The sequence below is a fragment of the Sinohyriopsis cumingii genome, chromosome 18 (assembly GCF_028554795.1).
Source record: "Sinohyriopsis cumingii isolate HCF-2022 chromosome 18, ASM2855479v2, whole genome shotgun sequence".
NCBI lineage: Eukaryota > Metazoa > Mollusca > Bivalvia > Unionida > Unionidae > Sinohyriopsis > Sinohyriopsis cumingii.
This window is the reverse complement of record NC_142978.1, coordinates 80411018-80426169: the sequence shown is the minus strand read 5'-3', so window position 1 is coordinate 80426169 and position 15152 is coordinate 80411018. Positions and strand designations below refer to the sequence as shown.

Sequence of the window (15152 nt, the reverse complement as noted above, 5' to 3'; positions counted from 1 at the left end):
AAATACACCTTTTAAACATAACTACTAAAAGTTAATAGTAATCCACAATACTGTAAGTCTGTAGTTCATTTAAACATAGAAAACACAGTGTACCCTCTCTTAAAGGAGCCACCTTATATAGAGATTGGCTGTTTCAGAGAGATGGCTGTTGAAAAATGAAAAATGTATGATGAAAATATAAGGAAATGCATAAGCTGGCTGGATAAGAGATGTGATAAAAGATATGACTGTAGAAGAAATGTGATATCCTGTGACTTTTACCCCTGTGTCGGAAATGGATCTCTTTTTTTAAATGAAGCAATCAATAAAGATTAACAACATGATGTGCATTTCCAAACAAAAGTACTTTTTGCTTGAATCAATATGCTTCCCAGGGCCATTACAAAATTTATATATTAAAAGGTACAAAGTATTTTGCAGATTCTAGATAACAGACATTTTTTGTCTGAAGGATCAATGTACAGATGAAGATGAGATGCAGGAAAAATCTTACGTCTCACGGATGCTTTAATAATTTCAGTGATAAAAAAATAGGAATAAATGGTAGGCATGGTGCAGAAAATAATCAACCATCACTTAATTGATTGATCTACTAAGCAAGTGTTAAACACAATTATCAATACAAAAGTTATGCAATCAATGTTTCAGGAAGGCATTCAAACGACTCTTTTTTAAGTTGGTATTACAGTTAACATAAATTCAACCACAGGAGCTTGCCATGAAGTAGTTACTAAATTACTCATAATAAAAGTTCTAAGCTAGTGATCATTTTTAAGTCAAAGAGATGATAAATAGCATAAGAAAGCATATAAACAAAGTAACCAATGGCTAATATGCTTTCATAATATGAGAGCAGGAAGTACCATTCAATTCTGACCTGGTGCTTTCTGACTATAAACATTCTAGTGTTAAATTCATATTGGCATCTTGCAATAAAATCAAAAACATCATTCAATGCAATTCCTAATATCAAGTGTACAAGACTGATCCATTTCAGGATGGAAACACTCAATTATTTAAAAATGTTTTTTTTTATTCTTTAGAAAAGATGGCAACTGTTCAAACATGTCCATTCTTGTCTTTCTTTCTATCTGATAATGTGACATGGAAATGGCTAATCATCATCCTAGTTAATAGGGAGCAAGAGTATTGTGAACAGTACATTAATTTCACTGACTGTGAGTGACTTTATGCCACTTGATAGTGAAATAGTACCAAGAATACCTTGGACAGCATATTATACACCCACCCCATGTTTAATAGCCCTCAGTGTAGGTAATAGTAATGCATGGTTGACTCGGAGATTATTGACAAGTGGGTTTCAATGGTCCCCACTTTTCATCAAGATGTGAAGCTTTACAATAAATGTAGTATACAGAAGCTATTATTTTCTAATTAGACTTACCATGACTATGACCTTTGAGCTATAGATTCCAGAATCTATTGGTTGCTTTAAAACCATTAGTGCAAGCCATCAATAAATGTTTGGACAAGGAGCTTATTCTAAAATAAGTTATCCTGCAAAACCCACTTTTATTAGCAACAATGGTTTTAACCTTTGAACTCTTGAACAGACTGCTTTGTTATCACATATCCAAACACTGGTCAATGTACATGATTCAGAACTAAAGCTACTTCTGCCACAACCATTTTTCTTCTTTCAGTTGGTGATGTTAACCTATGACCCTTTAACCTCTGGATTAAAAGGCTTATTTCTTGCCTAAAAATGAAAGACATCCATGAACCTGGGTGAAGATACATGATCAAAACTTTAATTTTCATGAAGAAACCATTTCTCTTCTTTCAGTCAGTGACCTTGATCTTTGATCCTTTTGCCCTCAAAATGATAGGCTTCTTCCATACCTTCCTCTGGCAACATTGACTTTTGACCCCAAAAGCAAACGGTTTCCTCTTTCCACCATGTGCAATATATATGCAAAGATTGGCCTTGGCATGTAATGTAGAAATAATATTATATTGTGGTTAAAATTTTAAAAAATCTTACACTCAGTGATCTTGACCTTTGACCTTTTAATGCCAAAATTAAAAGGCTCTAACTTACAACATGTGCAAGATATCCACTTTGTGAAGGTGTCAGACAGACGGATTGACAGTCAGGGTCACTGCATAGTGTGCTCTGCCAGGATGGCAGATGCATACAGTGTGTTTGTATTAATACCAAGCTCATGCGATGTCAAGCAAAAGGACTATGTGATCCAAATACTGCCCATTTTACAAAGATGGTCAGTATAAACAAGCTGATTAGTAATAGAATGGCCATATTGGGACTACATTTTGATGCCAGTCTGCAGAGGAAACCAGGTTAAGAATGAACTGGTTTAGGAAAGTTTCAATTTTATTTCTTTCCTAACAGGATTTTAGACTACCACACAATTACAAAATAGATACCTCAATTTTTCCGTCCACATCTTCCTGGGCAGGAAGAAATGAGAACCTGAAGACCTTGGGTCTGTCAGGGACTAGATACAGATCTCCTCCTCGACTCTCCGTCTCTGAAGCTGCCGATATCCCATGTCCATCAATGATTTCACAGTACTGGTTATAAATCTGCAGTACAAAAAATAATCAAATGATATGGTTTGTCGACATTATCTATAAAAAAAATGTTAAATGTTTGCTAATTCTACTGTATATTACCCTGAGCATAATAAGCAACCCAATGTAAACAGTGTTGGTCCAGAATCTGCTGTTATGGGCATAAATCAGTTGGATAGGACACCAGTAAATAAAGTTGTTGTTGTTGTTGTTGTTGTCAGGTTTAACACCATTTTTCAGCACAAGATAGGCCATACATGGCTGCCAGCATCAATGGTGGAAGAAAAACCCGGAAAGAACCACCGACCCATGAGTAGCTACTGGCAAGCTCTCTCACATACTCACAATGGCTGAGACCGTGACTTGAACCCACAAAGACAGAGGCGAGAAGGCAGTGATTCGTAATGGTGAGCACTTTAGACGACTCGGCCACTCAGGGCCCCAGAAAATACAGTACCTGAGGGGATGCCAAAGTTTAACATAGAATGAGTGCTCCCACCAAATGATTGCTAATATTAATAACAAATTATTTGCATCTTATTACTGCCAAAAGAGAGACCTGCTCCATTTTAAAGATCACATATGGAGGTTTCTGTTTACACTTATTTTGTAATACTTTACACCTAAAAACCTCAAACTTCATTTTACTTATAAAACAGCATTGCCTAGTTTAGGAATTATTGCAAAAAAGAAATCCATTGTTCCTTTATACATTTTTAATCACAAATTGTCATCACAGAGACAAGTTTTCGCTTGAAATTACCAATCCATCATTATACTTCTAAAGTAGAGGATGTTCACTTCATTTTAGAATGACTTCTCACACTGCAATAAAATCAGTCAAAATCAAAGGAAGTAATACAGCTATAATTTTGACAATCTAACTCTTCATTAATTCTAGTCATTAACTGTTATAGTTCTGAGAGGGGTAAACTGCACCAGGGCAAATGATTATTAATTTACACAAATGGTTTCTACAAAAAGTAAATACTTGTTAATTTAGATTTCTCCATATCTGACCTTGAAGAAAAGAAGAGGACTTCTTTAAAAAACAACATCAAGATCATTCATTCTGATGATGTGGAATGAATGCACGAAAAATACAAGATCAACATTATGCTTTTTGATGATATGGGATGAATGCATGAAAAATACAATATCAACATTATGCATTTTGATGATATGGGAAGAATGCATGAAAAATACAATATCTACATTATGTATTTTGATGATATGGGATGAGTGCACAAAAAATACAATATCTACATTATGTGTTTTGATGATATGGGATGAATGCACAAAAAATACAATATCTACATTATCCATTTTGATGATATGGGATGAATGCATGAAAAATACAATATCTACATTATGTATTTTGATGATATGGGATGAATGCACAAAAATACAATATCTACATTATGTGTTTTGATGATATGGGATGAATGCACAAAAATACAATATCTACATTATGTGTTTTGATGATATGGGATGAATGCACAAAAATACAATATCTACATTATGTGTTTTGATGATATGGGATGAATGCACAAAAAATACAATATCTACATTATGTGTTTTGATGATATGGGATGAATGCATGAAAAATACAATATCTACATTATGTGTTTTGATGATATGGGATTAATGCACAAAAAATACAATATCTACATTATGTGTTTTGATGATATGGGATGAATGCACAAAAAATACAATATCTACATTATCCATTTTGATGATATGGGATGAATGCATGAAAAATACAATATCAACATTATGCATTTTGATGATATGGGATGAATGCATGAAAAATACAATATCTACATTATTCATTTTGATGATATGGGATGAATGCATGAAAAATACAATATCAACATTATGCATTTTGATGATATGGGATGAATGCACAAAAAATACAATATCTACATTATTCATTTTGATGATATGGGATGAATGCATGAAAAATACAATATCTACATTATCCATTTTGATGATATGGGATGAATGCACGAAAAATACAATATCTACATTATGCATTTTGATGATATGGGATGAATGCATGAAAAATACAATATCAACATTATGCATTTTGATGATATGGGATGAATGCACAAAAAATACAATATCTACATTATTCATTTTGATGATATGGGATGAATGCATGAAAAATACAATATCTACATTATGCATTTTGATGGTATGGGATGAATGCACAAAATATACAATATCAACATTATGCTTTCTGATGATTTGGGATGTGACAGAAAATCAGATTGACCACATCTGCATAGCCAAGAAGTTCAGAAGATCCCTGCAAGATGTGAGGGTGAAGAGGGGAGCGGATGTGGCATCTGGCCACCACTTAGTTGTCTCAAGGCTGAAACTTAAACTGAAGAAGAACTGGATGGGCACAAAAAAGACAAAAACAAGGTATAACAGCAGCCTGTTGAAAGATGCAAAAACTAAAGAAGAATACATACTGATGCTTAACAACAAGTACCAAGTGCTACAAAAGCTTCTTGAAAATGAGGAAGGCCATGCGATGAACAGATGGCAGAAATTTAAGGAGGCAGTAAAATCAACATGCCAATATGTACTAGGCCCCATGAAGCACCAGCAGAGAGAATGGATTTCAGCCAAAGAATTGCACAAAATCCAGGAGCAGAAACAGAAAAAGCAGCAGTAAATAACAGTATGACAAGATCTAAAAAAGTAAAGGTACAAAAAAGTACATGGATGCCCACAGAGAAGTGAAAAGAAGCAAGATAGACAAGAGAAACTACACTGAAGGACAGACAGCAGAGGCAGAAGAAGCGGCAGGAAGTGGAAACATGAAGAAGCTGTACGACATCCCCAAGAAACTGTCCGGCAAGTACAGCAAAACAGAGAGACCCGTAAAGGACAAGCAGGGCAAGACCAACAGCAAGTACAGAACACCAAATGAATAGATGGGCAGGATATTTTGAAGGACTGTTAAACAGGAATACACCTCTAAATCCCCAGAAATCCACCCAGCCAATGCAAATTTCCACATACGCTGTGACAATCCCACCAGAGATGAGATCAGGAAAGCCATCATCCAGCTGAAGAACAGCAAGGCAGGTGGACCTGATGACATCCCAGCAGAAGTCCTCAGAGCAGATCTAGATGCTTCTGTGGAAATGCTATACCCCCTCTTTGAGAAGATCTGGGAGGAAGAAGAAATACTGACTGACTGGAAGGAGGGATACCTCATCAAGATCCCAAAGAAAGGCACCTTCAGCAACTGCTCCAACTACATAGGAATCACACTCTTGTCAGTATCAGGGAAAGTCTTCAACCAGGTCCTCTTGGAGAGGATGAAGCAGGCTGTCAACCCCCAGTTTTGAGATGAGGTGAGATGATGAAGCGGGCTTCCAGCAGAACAGATCGTGTATGGACCAATAGCTACTCTTCACATCATAGTATACCAATCATTGGAGTGGAATTCTTCGCTTTACATCAACCTTTTCAATTATGAGAAGGCATTCAAAAGCATGGACTGAGAGACACTCTGGAAACTTCTTTGCCACTATGGCATCCCAACCAAGCTGATGAACCTAATCAAGAACACTTATAACGGAATGTCCTGCAGAATCATTCATGCAGGACACCACACAGCATTTGAGTGTGGACTGGCGTGAGGCAAGGCTGCTTGCTGTCACCATTTCTCTTCCTTCTCGCCATCGACTGGATTATGAAGATGTCCACCAATGGGTGGAGAAATGGGGTTAAATGGACACTGTGGAGTCAACTTGAGGACCTAGCACTCTTGTCCCATATTCAGCAGCAAATGCAGGAAAAGACTGACATACTGGCAGCCACATCAGCACAGGTTGGCCTCAACATCCACAAAGACAAGTTCAAGATCCTCAAGATCAATTATGTCAGTAACAACCAAGTCACACTGCAGGGAAGTCCCCTGGAAGAGGTGGAGTCCTTCACGTACCTGGGCAGCATTATCAACCAGCAGGGTGGCACAGATGCAGCTGTCAAGGCAAGGATCGGAAAGGCAAGAGCAGCTTTCACACAGCTCAAGAACATCTGGAGCTCCAAAGAAATTTCTCTGGCTACCAAGATCAGACTGCTAAACTCCAACATGAAGTCAGTCCTATTGCATGGAGCAGAAACCTGGAGAACAAAGTCAACTGTAAAGAGTGTTCAGACCTTCATCAACAGCTGCCTAAGAAGAATTCTCCAGATCCATTGGCCAGACACCATCAGCAACACCAACATGTGGCAGAGAACCTCCCAGCTTCCAGTAGAGGATGAGATCAAGAAGAGAAGGTAGGGTTGGACAGGACACATGCAACGTAAACAGCCAACCAACATTACCAGACAGGCATTGAGGCGGAACCCTCAAAGCAAGTGAAGAAAAGGCCGACCAAGAAACACCTGGTGAAACAACCTTGAGGCAGACATCACTAAGATGGGTCACACCTGGAGTCAGCACGAGGGGATGGCACAGGACAGAAGCCTCTGGCGATCTTTTATGGGTGGCCTATACCCCGGCAGTGATGATGGGCAAAACTGAAAAACTGACTGCATGTAAACTGCAACATTGACATTATGCTTTCCTGTGATATGAGATGAATACATGAAAACTAGAATATCAACATTATGCACTTTGATTATGTGGGATGAAAGCATGAAAACTACAATATCAACATCAGTGCTTTCTGAAGATATGGGATGAAAGCATGAAACTAAAAAGTATAAAGAAGCATAAAAACCACCTATAAAAATGACATCTTAAATCTAGCACATAACACTAAGTAAAAAGTACAGACATCATAACTAAATGGAATGTGATGGGAATAGTACTCATGTAGTTAAATCATCACACAATGTTTCTTGACAAAGGCACAAACAAAAACAGATTTTGTTCATGTATCACTAAAATTAATGAAGCATGAAATATAAATCATAGGACCCAACCAGAGAGAAGGGTAAAACTCCAAAATCCATATAAAATATCTTCTAAACAAAAACAATACTGTTTATGCATCAGTCATTGAGGATATAGTTATGTTTGAATGTAGGCACATTTATAGGTTACTGCATTTGTATGAGCATATATTAATAAAAAAGTTATTCGAGTTGTATGGGAAAATAGTTTTTTGGATGGATATACTGCACGACCTTGGAGTGTAGCATATCCATCTGACAAAATGAGTTCATATTTTCACATACAAATCAGTAACCTTTTTATTATATGGTCATTTTCTTATTCTACCCAAGGCTTAATTAAATAAATCAAAATACACTACAAGAAACAAAGTAACTGAATTTATGATGTATTCCAAACCAAATACACAAGCGCAGATTCATCAATACACAACAACATTATTAATGCACCCATAACTCTGCCCAGATAAATTTGAACTTAGTCGTGCACTAGACATGACGTTCGAAAGAAAATGGCATTTTGTCTACTTAAAATTGAAATTCAGGTTCATATTGTGAATGAATGTGCACTGCAACAGCTTTTCCATTTAACCTGAAATGAATAGATTTTGGTGTTTTTGTTGATTCTGCTAAACTTCATGATAATGACTGGATTTATCTTTGTCAATTCTACATGAAGACATCTGATTTCAGCAGCGAGGGAGTAACGTGTTGACATCTGCAAGTGTGTTTATGTTCTGTCATTGAATGTTTGAAATCATAATGTGGGAAAAATATGAATTCTTTCAATTGTAATTATCAAAAAGACGCTATGGTATATAATGTTCATTTCATTTTGAGTGCAGTAAGGAGGATGCAATTGCACTTGGAATGTAGAATGACCTGTCTGGCATTTATCGCTAGCCTAAATCTGAAACACTGCATCAAGAAAGTTAATGCAGAATGTGGCAAAGCAGCTGGTATGTGGCAGTCCACGAAACATCTGCTTTAGTTCATTCAGAAACAAATGTAATCAACCAAAACATAAAGCGTCTACTACATGAGTGTACTTGATTTGTTTACAAAGTAGTTCCTTATACACTACTGGGCACACCTGTCATGTATGTAAGTACAATATGAGTGCACTTTAGTGCAATATCATAAAATATTGCACGATTCTGACAATGTAAAGGTAACAGAGACAAAAATGAGTAGATAATATTTTTTTAAAATTATATGAGATAAAACTTTCTGACATTTTCATTCAACATATGTGCAAATGAATCCATTACCTGGTTATTCAAAGCTACACTCAGCCTGTAAAACCTCACTGGAAATGGACATTTTACTCTGTAATAACAAAACATAAAAAACTGAAATAAATGTGAATTACTTCATCTAACCAATAAAGTTTAATACATCTAGGTATGGAAAAAGAAACATTTTGAAACATATTGTCAACTTTAAAGTCAGAATTAGTATGATACATGAAGCAGTTTTCTATATTAAAAGCTAATATTATCCCTTACAAACAGTGAACTTTGCCCTGTCATGACTATTTAAAGGTGCATATATTATCTACCAGCAGATAAAAGTTCAATAAACTGCAGACAGGATTGACACAGATCTGCTCTCATAATGTGCCAGTAGAAGATCTTGTTATTTCAACCAAACAGACCCTGATCTGCCCATATCCTAAGTAATGATAAATCTGTATCTACCCATGTTCACAGTTGTATATTCATTACATGCAGATTACACAGCAGTTATTTTAGCATGGTAAATTAAAACTAATAACTACAAGCTTTGACAATACAAGAGCTTAGATACTGAGGAGCAGTATATGAATGTTAAATCCAGTCAATGATTAAGGTAAATGAAGAAATTGTTGCACAACTGGCCATTTTTTTAAAAGTCACTGTGGGTAATTTTCTTATCTCGATCATGGGTATGACTGGCATTAAACGTTTTTGCAAACATTTTCGTAGCTATAGGGGTGAACTAGCAAAAGTGTAACAATGTTCCAACTTTACCCACAATGCCTTATCAAAAATGACCTGCTCAAAGTAATTTGAGCTACATGTTGTCAAGGTTTGTAGTTATAATTTTTAATTTGATGACGTATTTGTTCCAAAAAAAAAGAAGGTATACCTATAAGACCTGGTTGAAATGGACTTTAATATATTACTGTCCTATTATCCCAAAGTGTGCCATTAAGACCGTGGTGTTGAAAATAATACAAGATTAATACTAGATACAGTAAGTAATGTATATGGAGTTTTTGAATGGATATACTTGAATTCATTTTACCTTAAGTAGACTTCTATTTCAACTTCAACATCAGCAGGAACAGTATCTGCTTTAAATTTAGCCTTACATTCAACTGAAGTATAAAACAAATTTAGGCTTACATTCAACTGAAAATATAAAACAAATGTAGCCTTACATTCAACTGAAAATATAAAACAAATTTAGCCTTACATTCAACTGAAAACATAAAACAATCATATAATAAATATGTTCATAATAGATTATCAAACTTTGGTTGTCACTAAGTATATATTCAGCTTAAAAGAAACAAAAAAATGTCACCCCCATTCAGACAAAATATCATATTTGCTTTATTGATAAATCTGCTCACCAAGAGGCCCAGTAAGGTTGATATCACTCACCTGGCTTCCATAAATCAACAAACATTTCACATAGCATATACCTCACCTGGCTTCCATAAATAAACAGTCAAACATTTCACATAGCATACTTATGTAGTAAGAAAAAAAACCATAAGCAAACTATCTCCCACACTTTATATCATGTCAATTTTACCAAGATTACTATAGCTTGATAAAAAAAGGACTCTCAAAGCTACAATAATAATTTAATAACTAATATGCATAGTGTCATAATCAAACTCATCAGAGATCTTGATGATACCAAGTTTTACTGATATTGGATGAGAAATGAAGTCTCTCATTAACAGGTGTATCTCACTCATTGGAGACCATGCCTATTGACAATGGTGATATAAGTTTATTCACCAATCTGCAGCAAAATGCAACTGAAATTCAACCTCCACAGTGGTAGCAGATTCAGTCTCCATATTGGTACCAAGGTCAGTCAGATACAAGATTACCTCATAAACATGCATAGATCTTAATCAAATCCATCCTATACCTCAATCATATAATGAGATTTAAGAAGTCTGATATAAAATACTGATGATAGACATTTTAAAACTATAGATATAAGATACACATTAGCAAGCCAAACCCTAGTCCCACAGAACAGTTCTGTGTTTCAGAGTTGGGGATATTTGCAGACTATTTATAGACATATACCCTACAATTTCAGCAATTCAGAAACATGAACCCAATCCATCCCACCTGGGACTCCCTCCTCACAAGTGCTTCACTTGTAGAAAGAGGTCAAGAATCCATGTCATTCATTCTGGGATCAGCTGCATGACTTTGATTTCTACCAAGAAAGCCTGTCATGCAGAAGATCTGAAATAGATAAGACTTCAAGACTAGAGTTTTGGTGTACCCTGCAACCTCTTATCAAACATCTGAGATGAATCTGAGTTATGCAGCAAACAAGTAGCTGGTGGCCTGATTTAAAATGAGTTTTGAGCACTTCTGAGAAGTCTGGGTGACATTCAAGAACACATTCAAGTTATGTGGCAGGGGAGTGTAGCAGCTGAGACATAAAAGGCCATTTACTAACCAGGCTTACTGGTCAGGACGTTTTAGTCTAATTGGTGGGTGTACCTGACTGTGAAAAGATGCAGTGGGTTCTACTCCTCCTCCCTCTTCAGTTACATCTTATGGTTGGTCTGATTCTCAAGAGCTGGTGGCCCAGTAGAGAATGGGTTTTGACTGCTCAACAAGTTGAATCTGGCCGACATTTAGGGATACAAATGTCAAAGTAACCAGGAAAAATTTAGTGGCCCAAGGTTACAAGTTCACTTACTAACCAGCTGATCTGGACATTTTAGTCTAAGGGTATGTGTACCTGACTGTTGGACATACAATCTGGACATTTTAGTCTAAGGGTATGTGTACCTGACTGTTGGACATACAATCTGGACATTTTAGTCTAAGGGTATGTGTACCTTACTGTTGGACATACAATCTGGACATTTTAGTCTAAGGGTATGTGTACCTGACTGTTGGACATACAATCTGGACATTTTAGTCTAAGGGTATGTGTACCTGACTGTTGGACATACAATCTGGACATTTTAGTCTAAGGGTATGTGTACCTGACTGTTGGACATACAATCTGGACATTTTAGTCTAAGGGTATGTGTACCTGACTGTTGGACATACAATCTGGACATTTTAGTCTAAGGGTATGTGTACCTGACTGTTGGACATACAATCTGGATTAAAATTCCAAACTGTGCCTCTCCCATACAGGTTAAATCTTCTATTTGCACTCCTTACCCAATGGAACAATGGACTGCATCTCAATACTGAAGACACATGGTTCAATGCTGTTTGTACTCCACAAGGCTTTGGCTTTTTCTACACAAGCTGGATCAAGGCCAGGTTCTGGTTCAGGAGCATCATTCTGAAAAGTCGATTTAAATGCCATAAAGATAAGAATGTACAGAAAAACAAATCCATAACCTCTCACAAATTTAACACAAACCGGTTCTGAATTGTGAAGAAACACAAAAACAACCATAAATTTTCACTTCTTGTGTTACAGAATATTGATTGTTGTAAGATATAATTGTGCATCCCTCTATCATTACAGTAGTAGGAAGTAGCTGTTACAAACAGCTCATTTGCTTACAAAACAAACGAGAACTGCCAATAATTATGGATCATCTGGAAAATGATTGTGTGCCGGCTACCACCAGAATGAAGGATGCTCTTATTTGTGATTACTTACTTATAAGTCAAGTCAAACTGTAAAGAATCAAGATCCTGATGTGCCGCCGCATTATGCATCTGCAGATCACAGTCTACTCCTAACAAACTGCACAGTCTCAGATCTGCCGACACATTATGCAATAACAGATATGGGTCTCTGCAGTCTGGAGTTGGACTCTTCTTATAACTGAGTATATACAGCAGTCCAATTTATGGATCTAGGTCATTTAAACACTATAGTCATTATCAATTGGTGCATTGCAAATGGCCCCATTCAATGCAGTTTATTGGGTTATGAAACCAAAGGCTGGACTAAGGCAATAATGCTGATGAAGAAAAACACAAAAGGAATTTGACCCATAAAAGGCACATGCCACATAAAAGGCACATGGGCCATAAAGGTACTTGACCCATAAAAGGCACATGCTGACATCTGTACTTTTCTTTTCTTCTCTTTGATCAATGTTGTCTTTTCAAATTCTCACCAAAGCTGCTCGTTTGTTTCACTGGTGATGCAAGGTTTGCTGAGGCATATTTGGGTGTCAAGGAATATTACAATCTGGAACACACATGAAATCCTCAGACCTTATTGCTGTATTGTCCCCAGTTGAATCTATGGTCCAATGGCAGCTACAAGTCACTTTCTATCATGGCTGAAACTGTGCTGGGGATGATCAAGATTAACTTTTATGCCCAGTCAGGGCTTTAGGTTTTTATTTGGCAGTTTTTAAAGGGAGAAGAAAGGGTAGGAACTGTCTTTTCTTACACTTATGAGTGTGGCTGATATTCCAGCTTCCACCATTTTGAGATAGATTGTCATGAGAATCAAGAGAGCTTATCATTCAATTACTCCAAGGGATCTTTCACTCATGAAGATTAAACCCCATGAGGTTCATGCCATTGCTACCTCATAACCCTATCTAACTCATTCATCAGGGGCCCCAAGTGGCCGAGTGGTCTAAAGCGCTCTCCGTTACGTATCACTGCCATCTCACCTCTGTCTGCACTGGTTCAAGTCTCGGATTCAGCCAATGTGGGTATGTAGGAAAGCTTTCCAGTAGCTTCTCATGGGTCGGTGGTTCTTTCCAGGGTTTTCCCGGGTTCTTCCTCCACCATTAATACTGGCCACCATGTATAGCCTATCGTGTGCTGAAAAATGTGTTAAACCCCACAACAACAACAACAACTCATTCATCTGTGGAGGATTGATGAAAGCCGCATTTTTGCAAACTCACAGCCTTCTCTTCTTTCTACCTTTGTTTCTTGGCACACCAAAGCATTTTATCATATCACAAAAGACAACAGCATTGTGATCACATGAGACAGAACCCACGTTATAAAAATGTTACTAGCAATGTGGCCACAGGGGCAGAACTCACAAGGTGCTACAGTGTCATATTACAAAAAACAACAGCATTGTGGCCACAAGATCAGAACCTTCTAGTTTTATCAGGTCATAGGGGTTTGTAATGATGGGCATGACATCAACTGAGTAGAAAGAATAAGCTCTATACATATTTTAAATCTAAGGATGTTACACTGTCCATGCATATGACTGGGATATGTCAGACAACCAAATGGTGAATGAAAGTGATTCTATTGTCAATCAGAATGGTTCATGGCTAAAGTCATTGTAAAAAGCTGTCTCTGGGTAAGGAAATAAGAGCAAAGAAGGCATCACCTGATTGAAACAGGTAGCAGAAAATGTTTTTGGCAACTTCTTTCACTGGACAATCAGTCACTATGAGCAAGATTCTAATGGTTTCACTTTTGCAGGACATTTTCCCATTACAAAACTGAATGTTTCAACTGTCATGCCATACCCACATGCAATCAACAACTATATGCCTGTGAGAGTGGTTCAAGCAGAAGAAATGCTCAAAACTGTCTCTGAGAAGTTTGGATAACTATGTTTTGGCCAAAGGTACTTCAGATGTTTAAAGTTTCAATAATGTAATGAACATCTTTCAATAATAAATGCACTCACAGTCAGCATATCTGCACTGGAATGAAAATGCAGACAGCATTTTCACATCCATTTGGAACCCAGAAGTCACATCAGTTTGGAATCCAGAAATCATATCAGTTTAGAATCCAGATGTCACATCAGTCTGGAATCCAGAAATCACATTAGTTTGGAATCCAGAAATCACATCAGTTTGGAATCCATAAATCACATCAGTTTGGAATCCAGAAATCACATCAGTTTGGAATCCAGAAGACCCATTAGCACCATGATATTGAAAGGGAATTACAAATCTCTTGGATACAAATTGAAGCAAGATATGGAATATTTATGTTAACAGTATTTTTCATTTGACTCATCAACACAGAAGAAGACAGAAACTATTAGTTCTCACAAGATAAAGACATGGAATTGATCTAATTTAGTAATAAACAAACTTTAACATAAAGAAAACTACTAAATACAAGGAATTCAACCATAATGTGGCAATGTATGTTTGCAACAAACAAATTACATTATACGTGTATTTTAAACCTGATAGTGAATGGATTTTATCTACGTATAAATTATGATTCTTTTAACAATTAAACTCTTGACTGCATCAAGGGTCCATATGTTTCTTTGTTTATGGGATAGGGTTGCAGTCTCTCTGCAGGCACATATTGGCTGGGCCAGCTAACACTGCCAAATCAGACTGATGGCATCTATTTGGATTTCTATTTCAGTAAGTCAATCCCAGCCAATTAACATACAATCTTAACATTCCTGATGACAATGATGCCTTTACCACCGACATCTCTGCCATGAAAGTGTTATGTATTGCCGGTTGCTAATGGTGGTGAGAC

At 36.7% G+C, this 15152-nt stretch overlaps 1 protein-coding gene across 1 annotated transcript in view; it reads right to left on the bottom strand.

Moving 5' to 3' along the window:
- The window catches only part of LOC149777147 (trafficking protein particle complex subunit 11-like), a 91266-nt gene that overhangs the window by 21443 nt on the left and 54671 nt on the right, over window positions 1–15152 (bottom strand). The window contains exons 16-19 of the mRNA XM_089941377.1: window positions 11907–12033; window positions 9772–9844; window positions 8754–8811; window positions 2410–2568 (exon numbers count right to left, since the gene is read on the bottom strand). Coding sequence (XP_089797503.1) covers window positions 2410–2568; window positions 8754–8811; window positions 9772–9844; window positions 11907–12033 — 417 coding nt within the window. The remainder of the gene's footprint in view (window positions 1–2409; window positions 2569–8753; window positions 8812–9771; window positions 9845–11906; window positions 12034–15152) is intronic.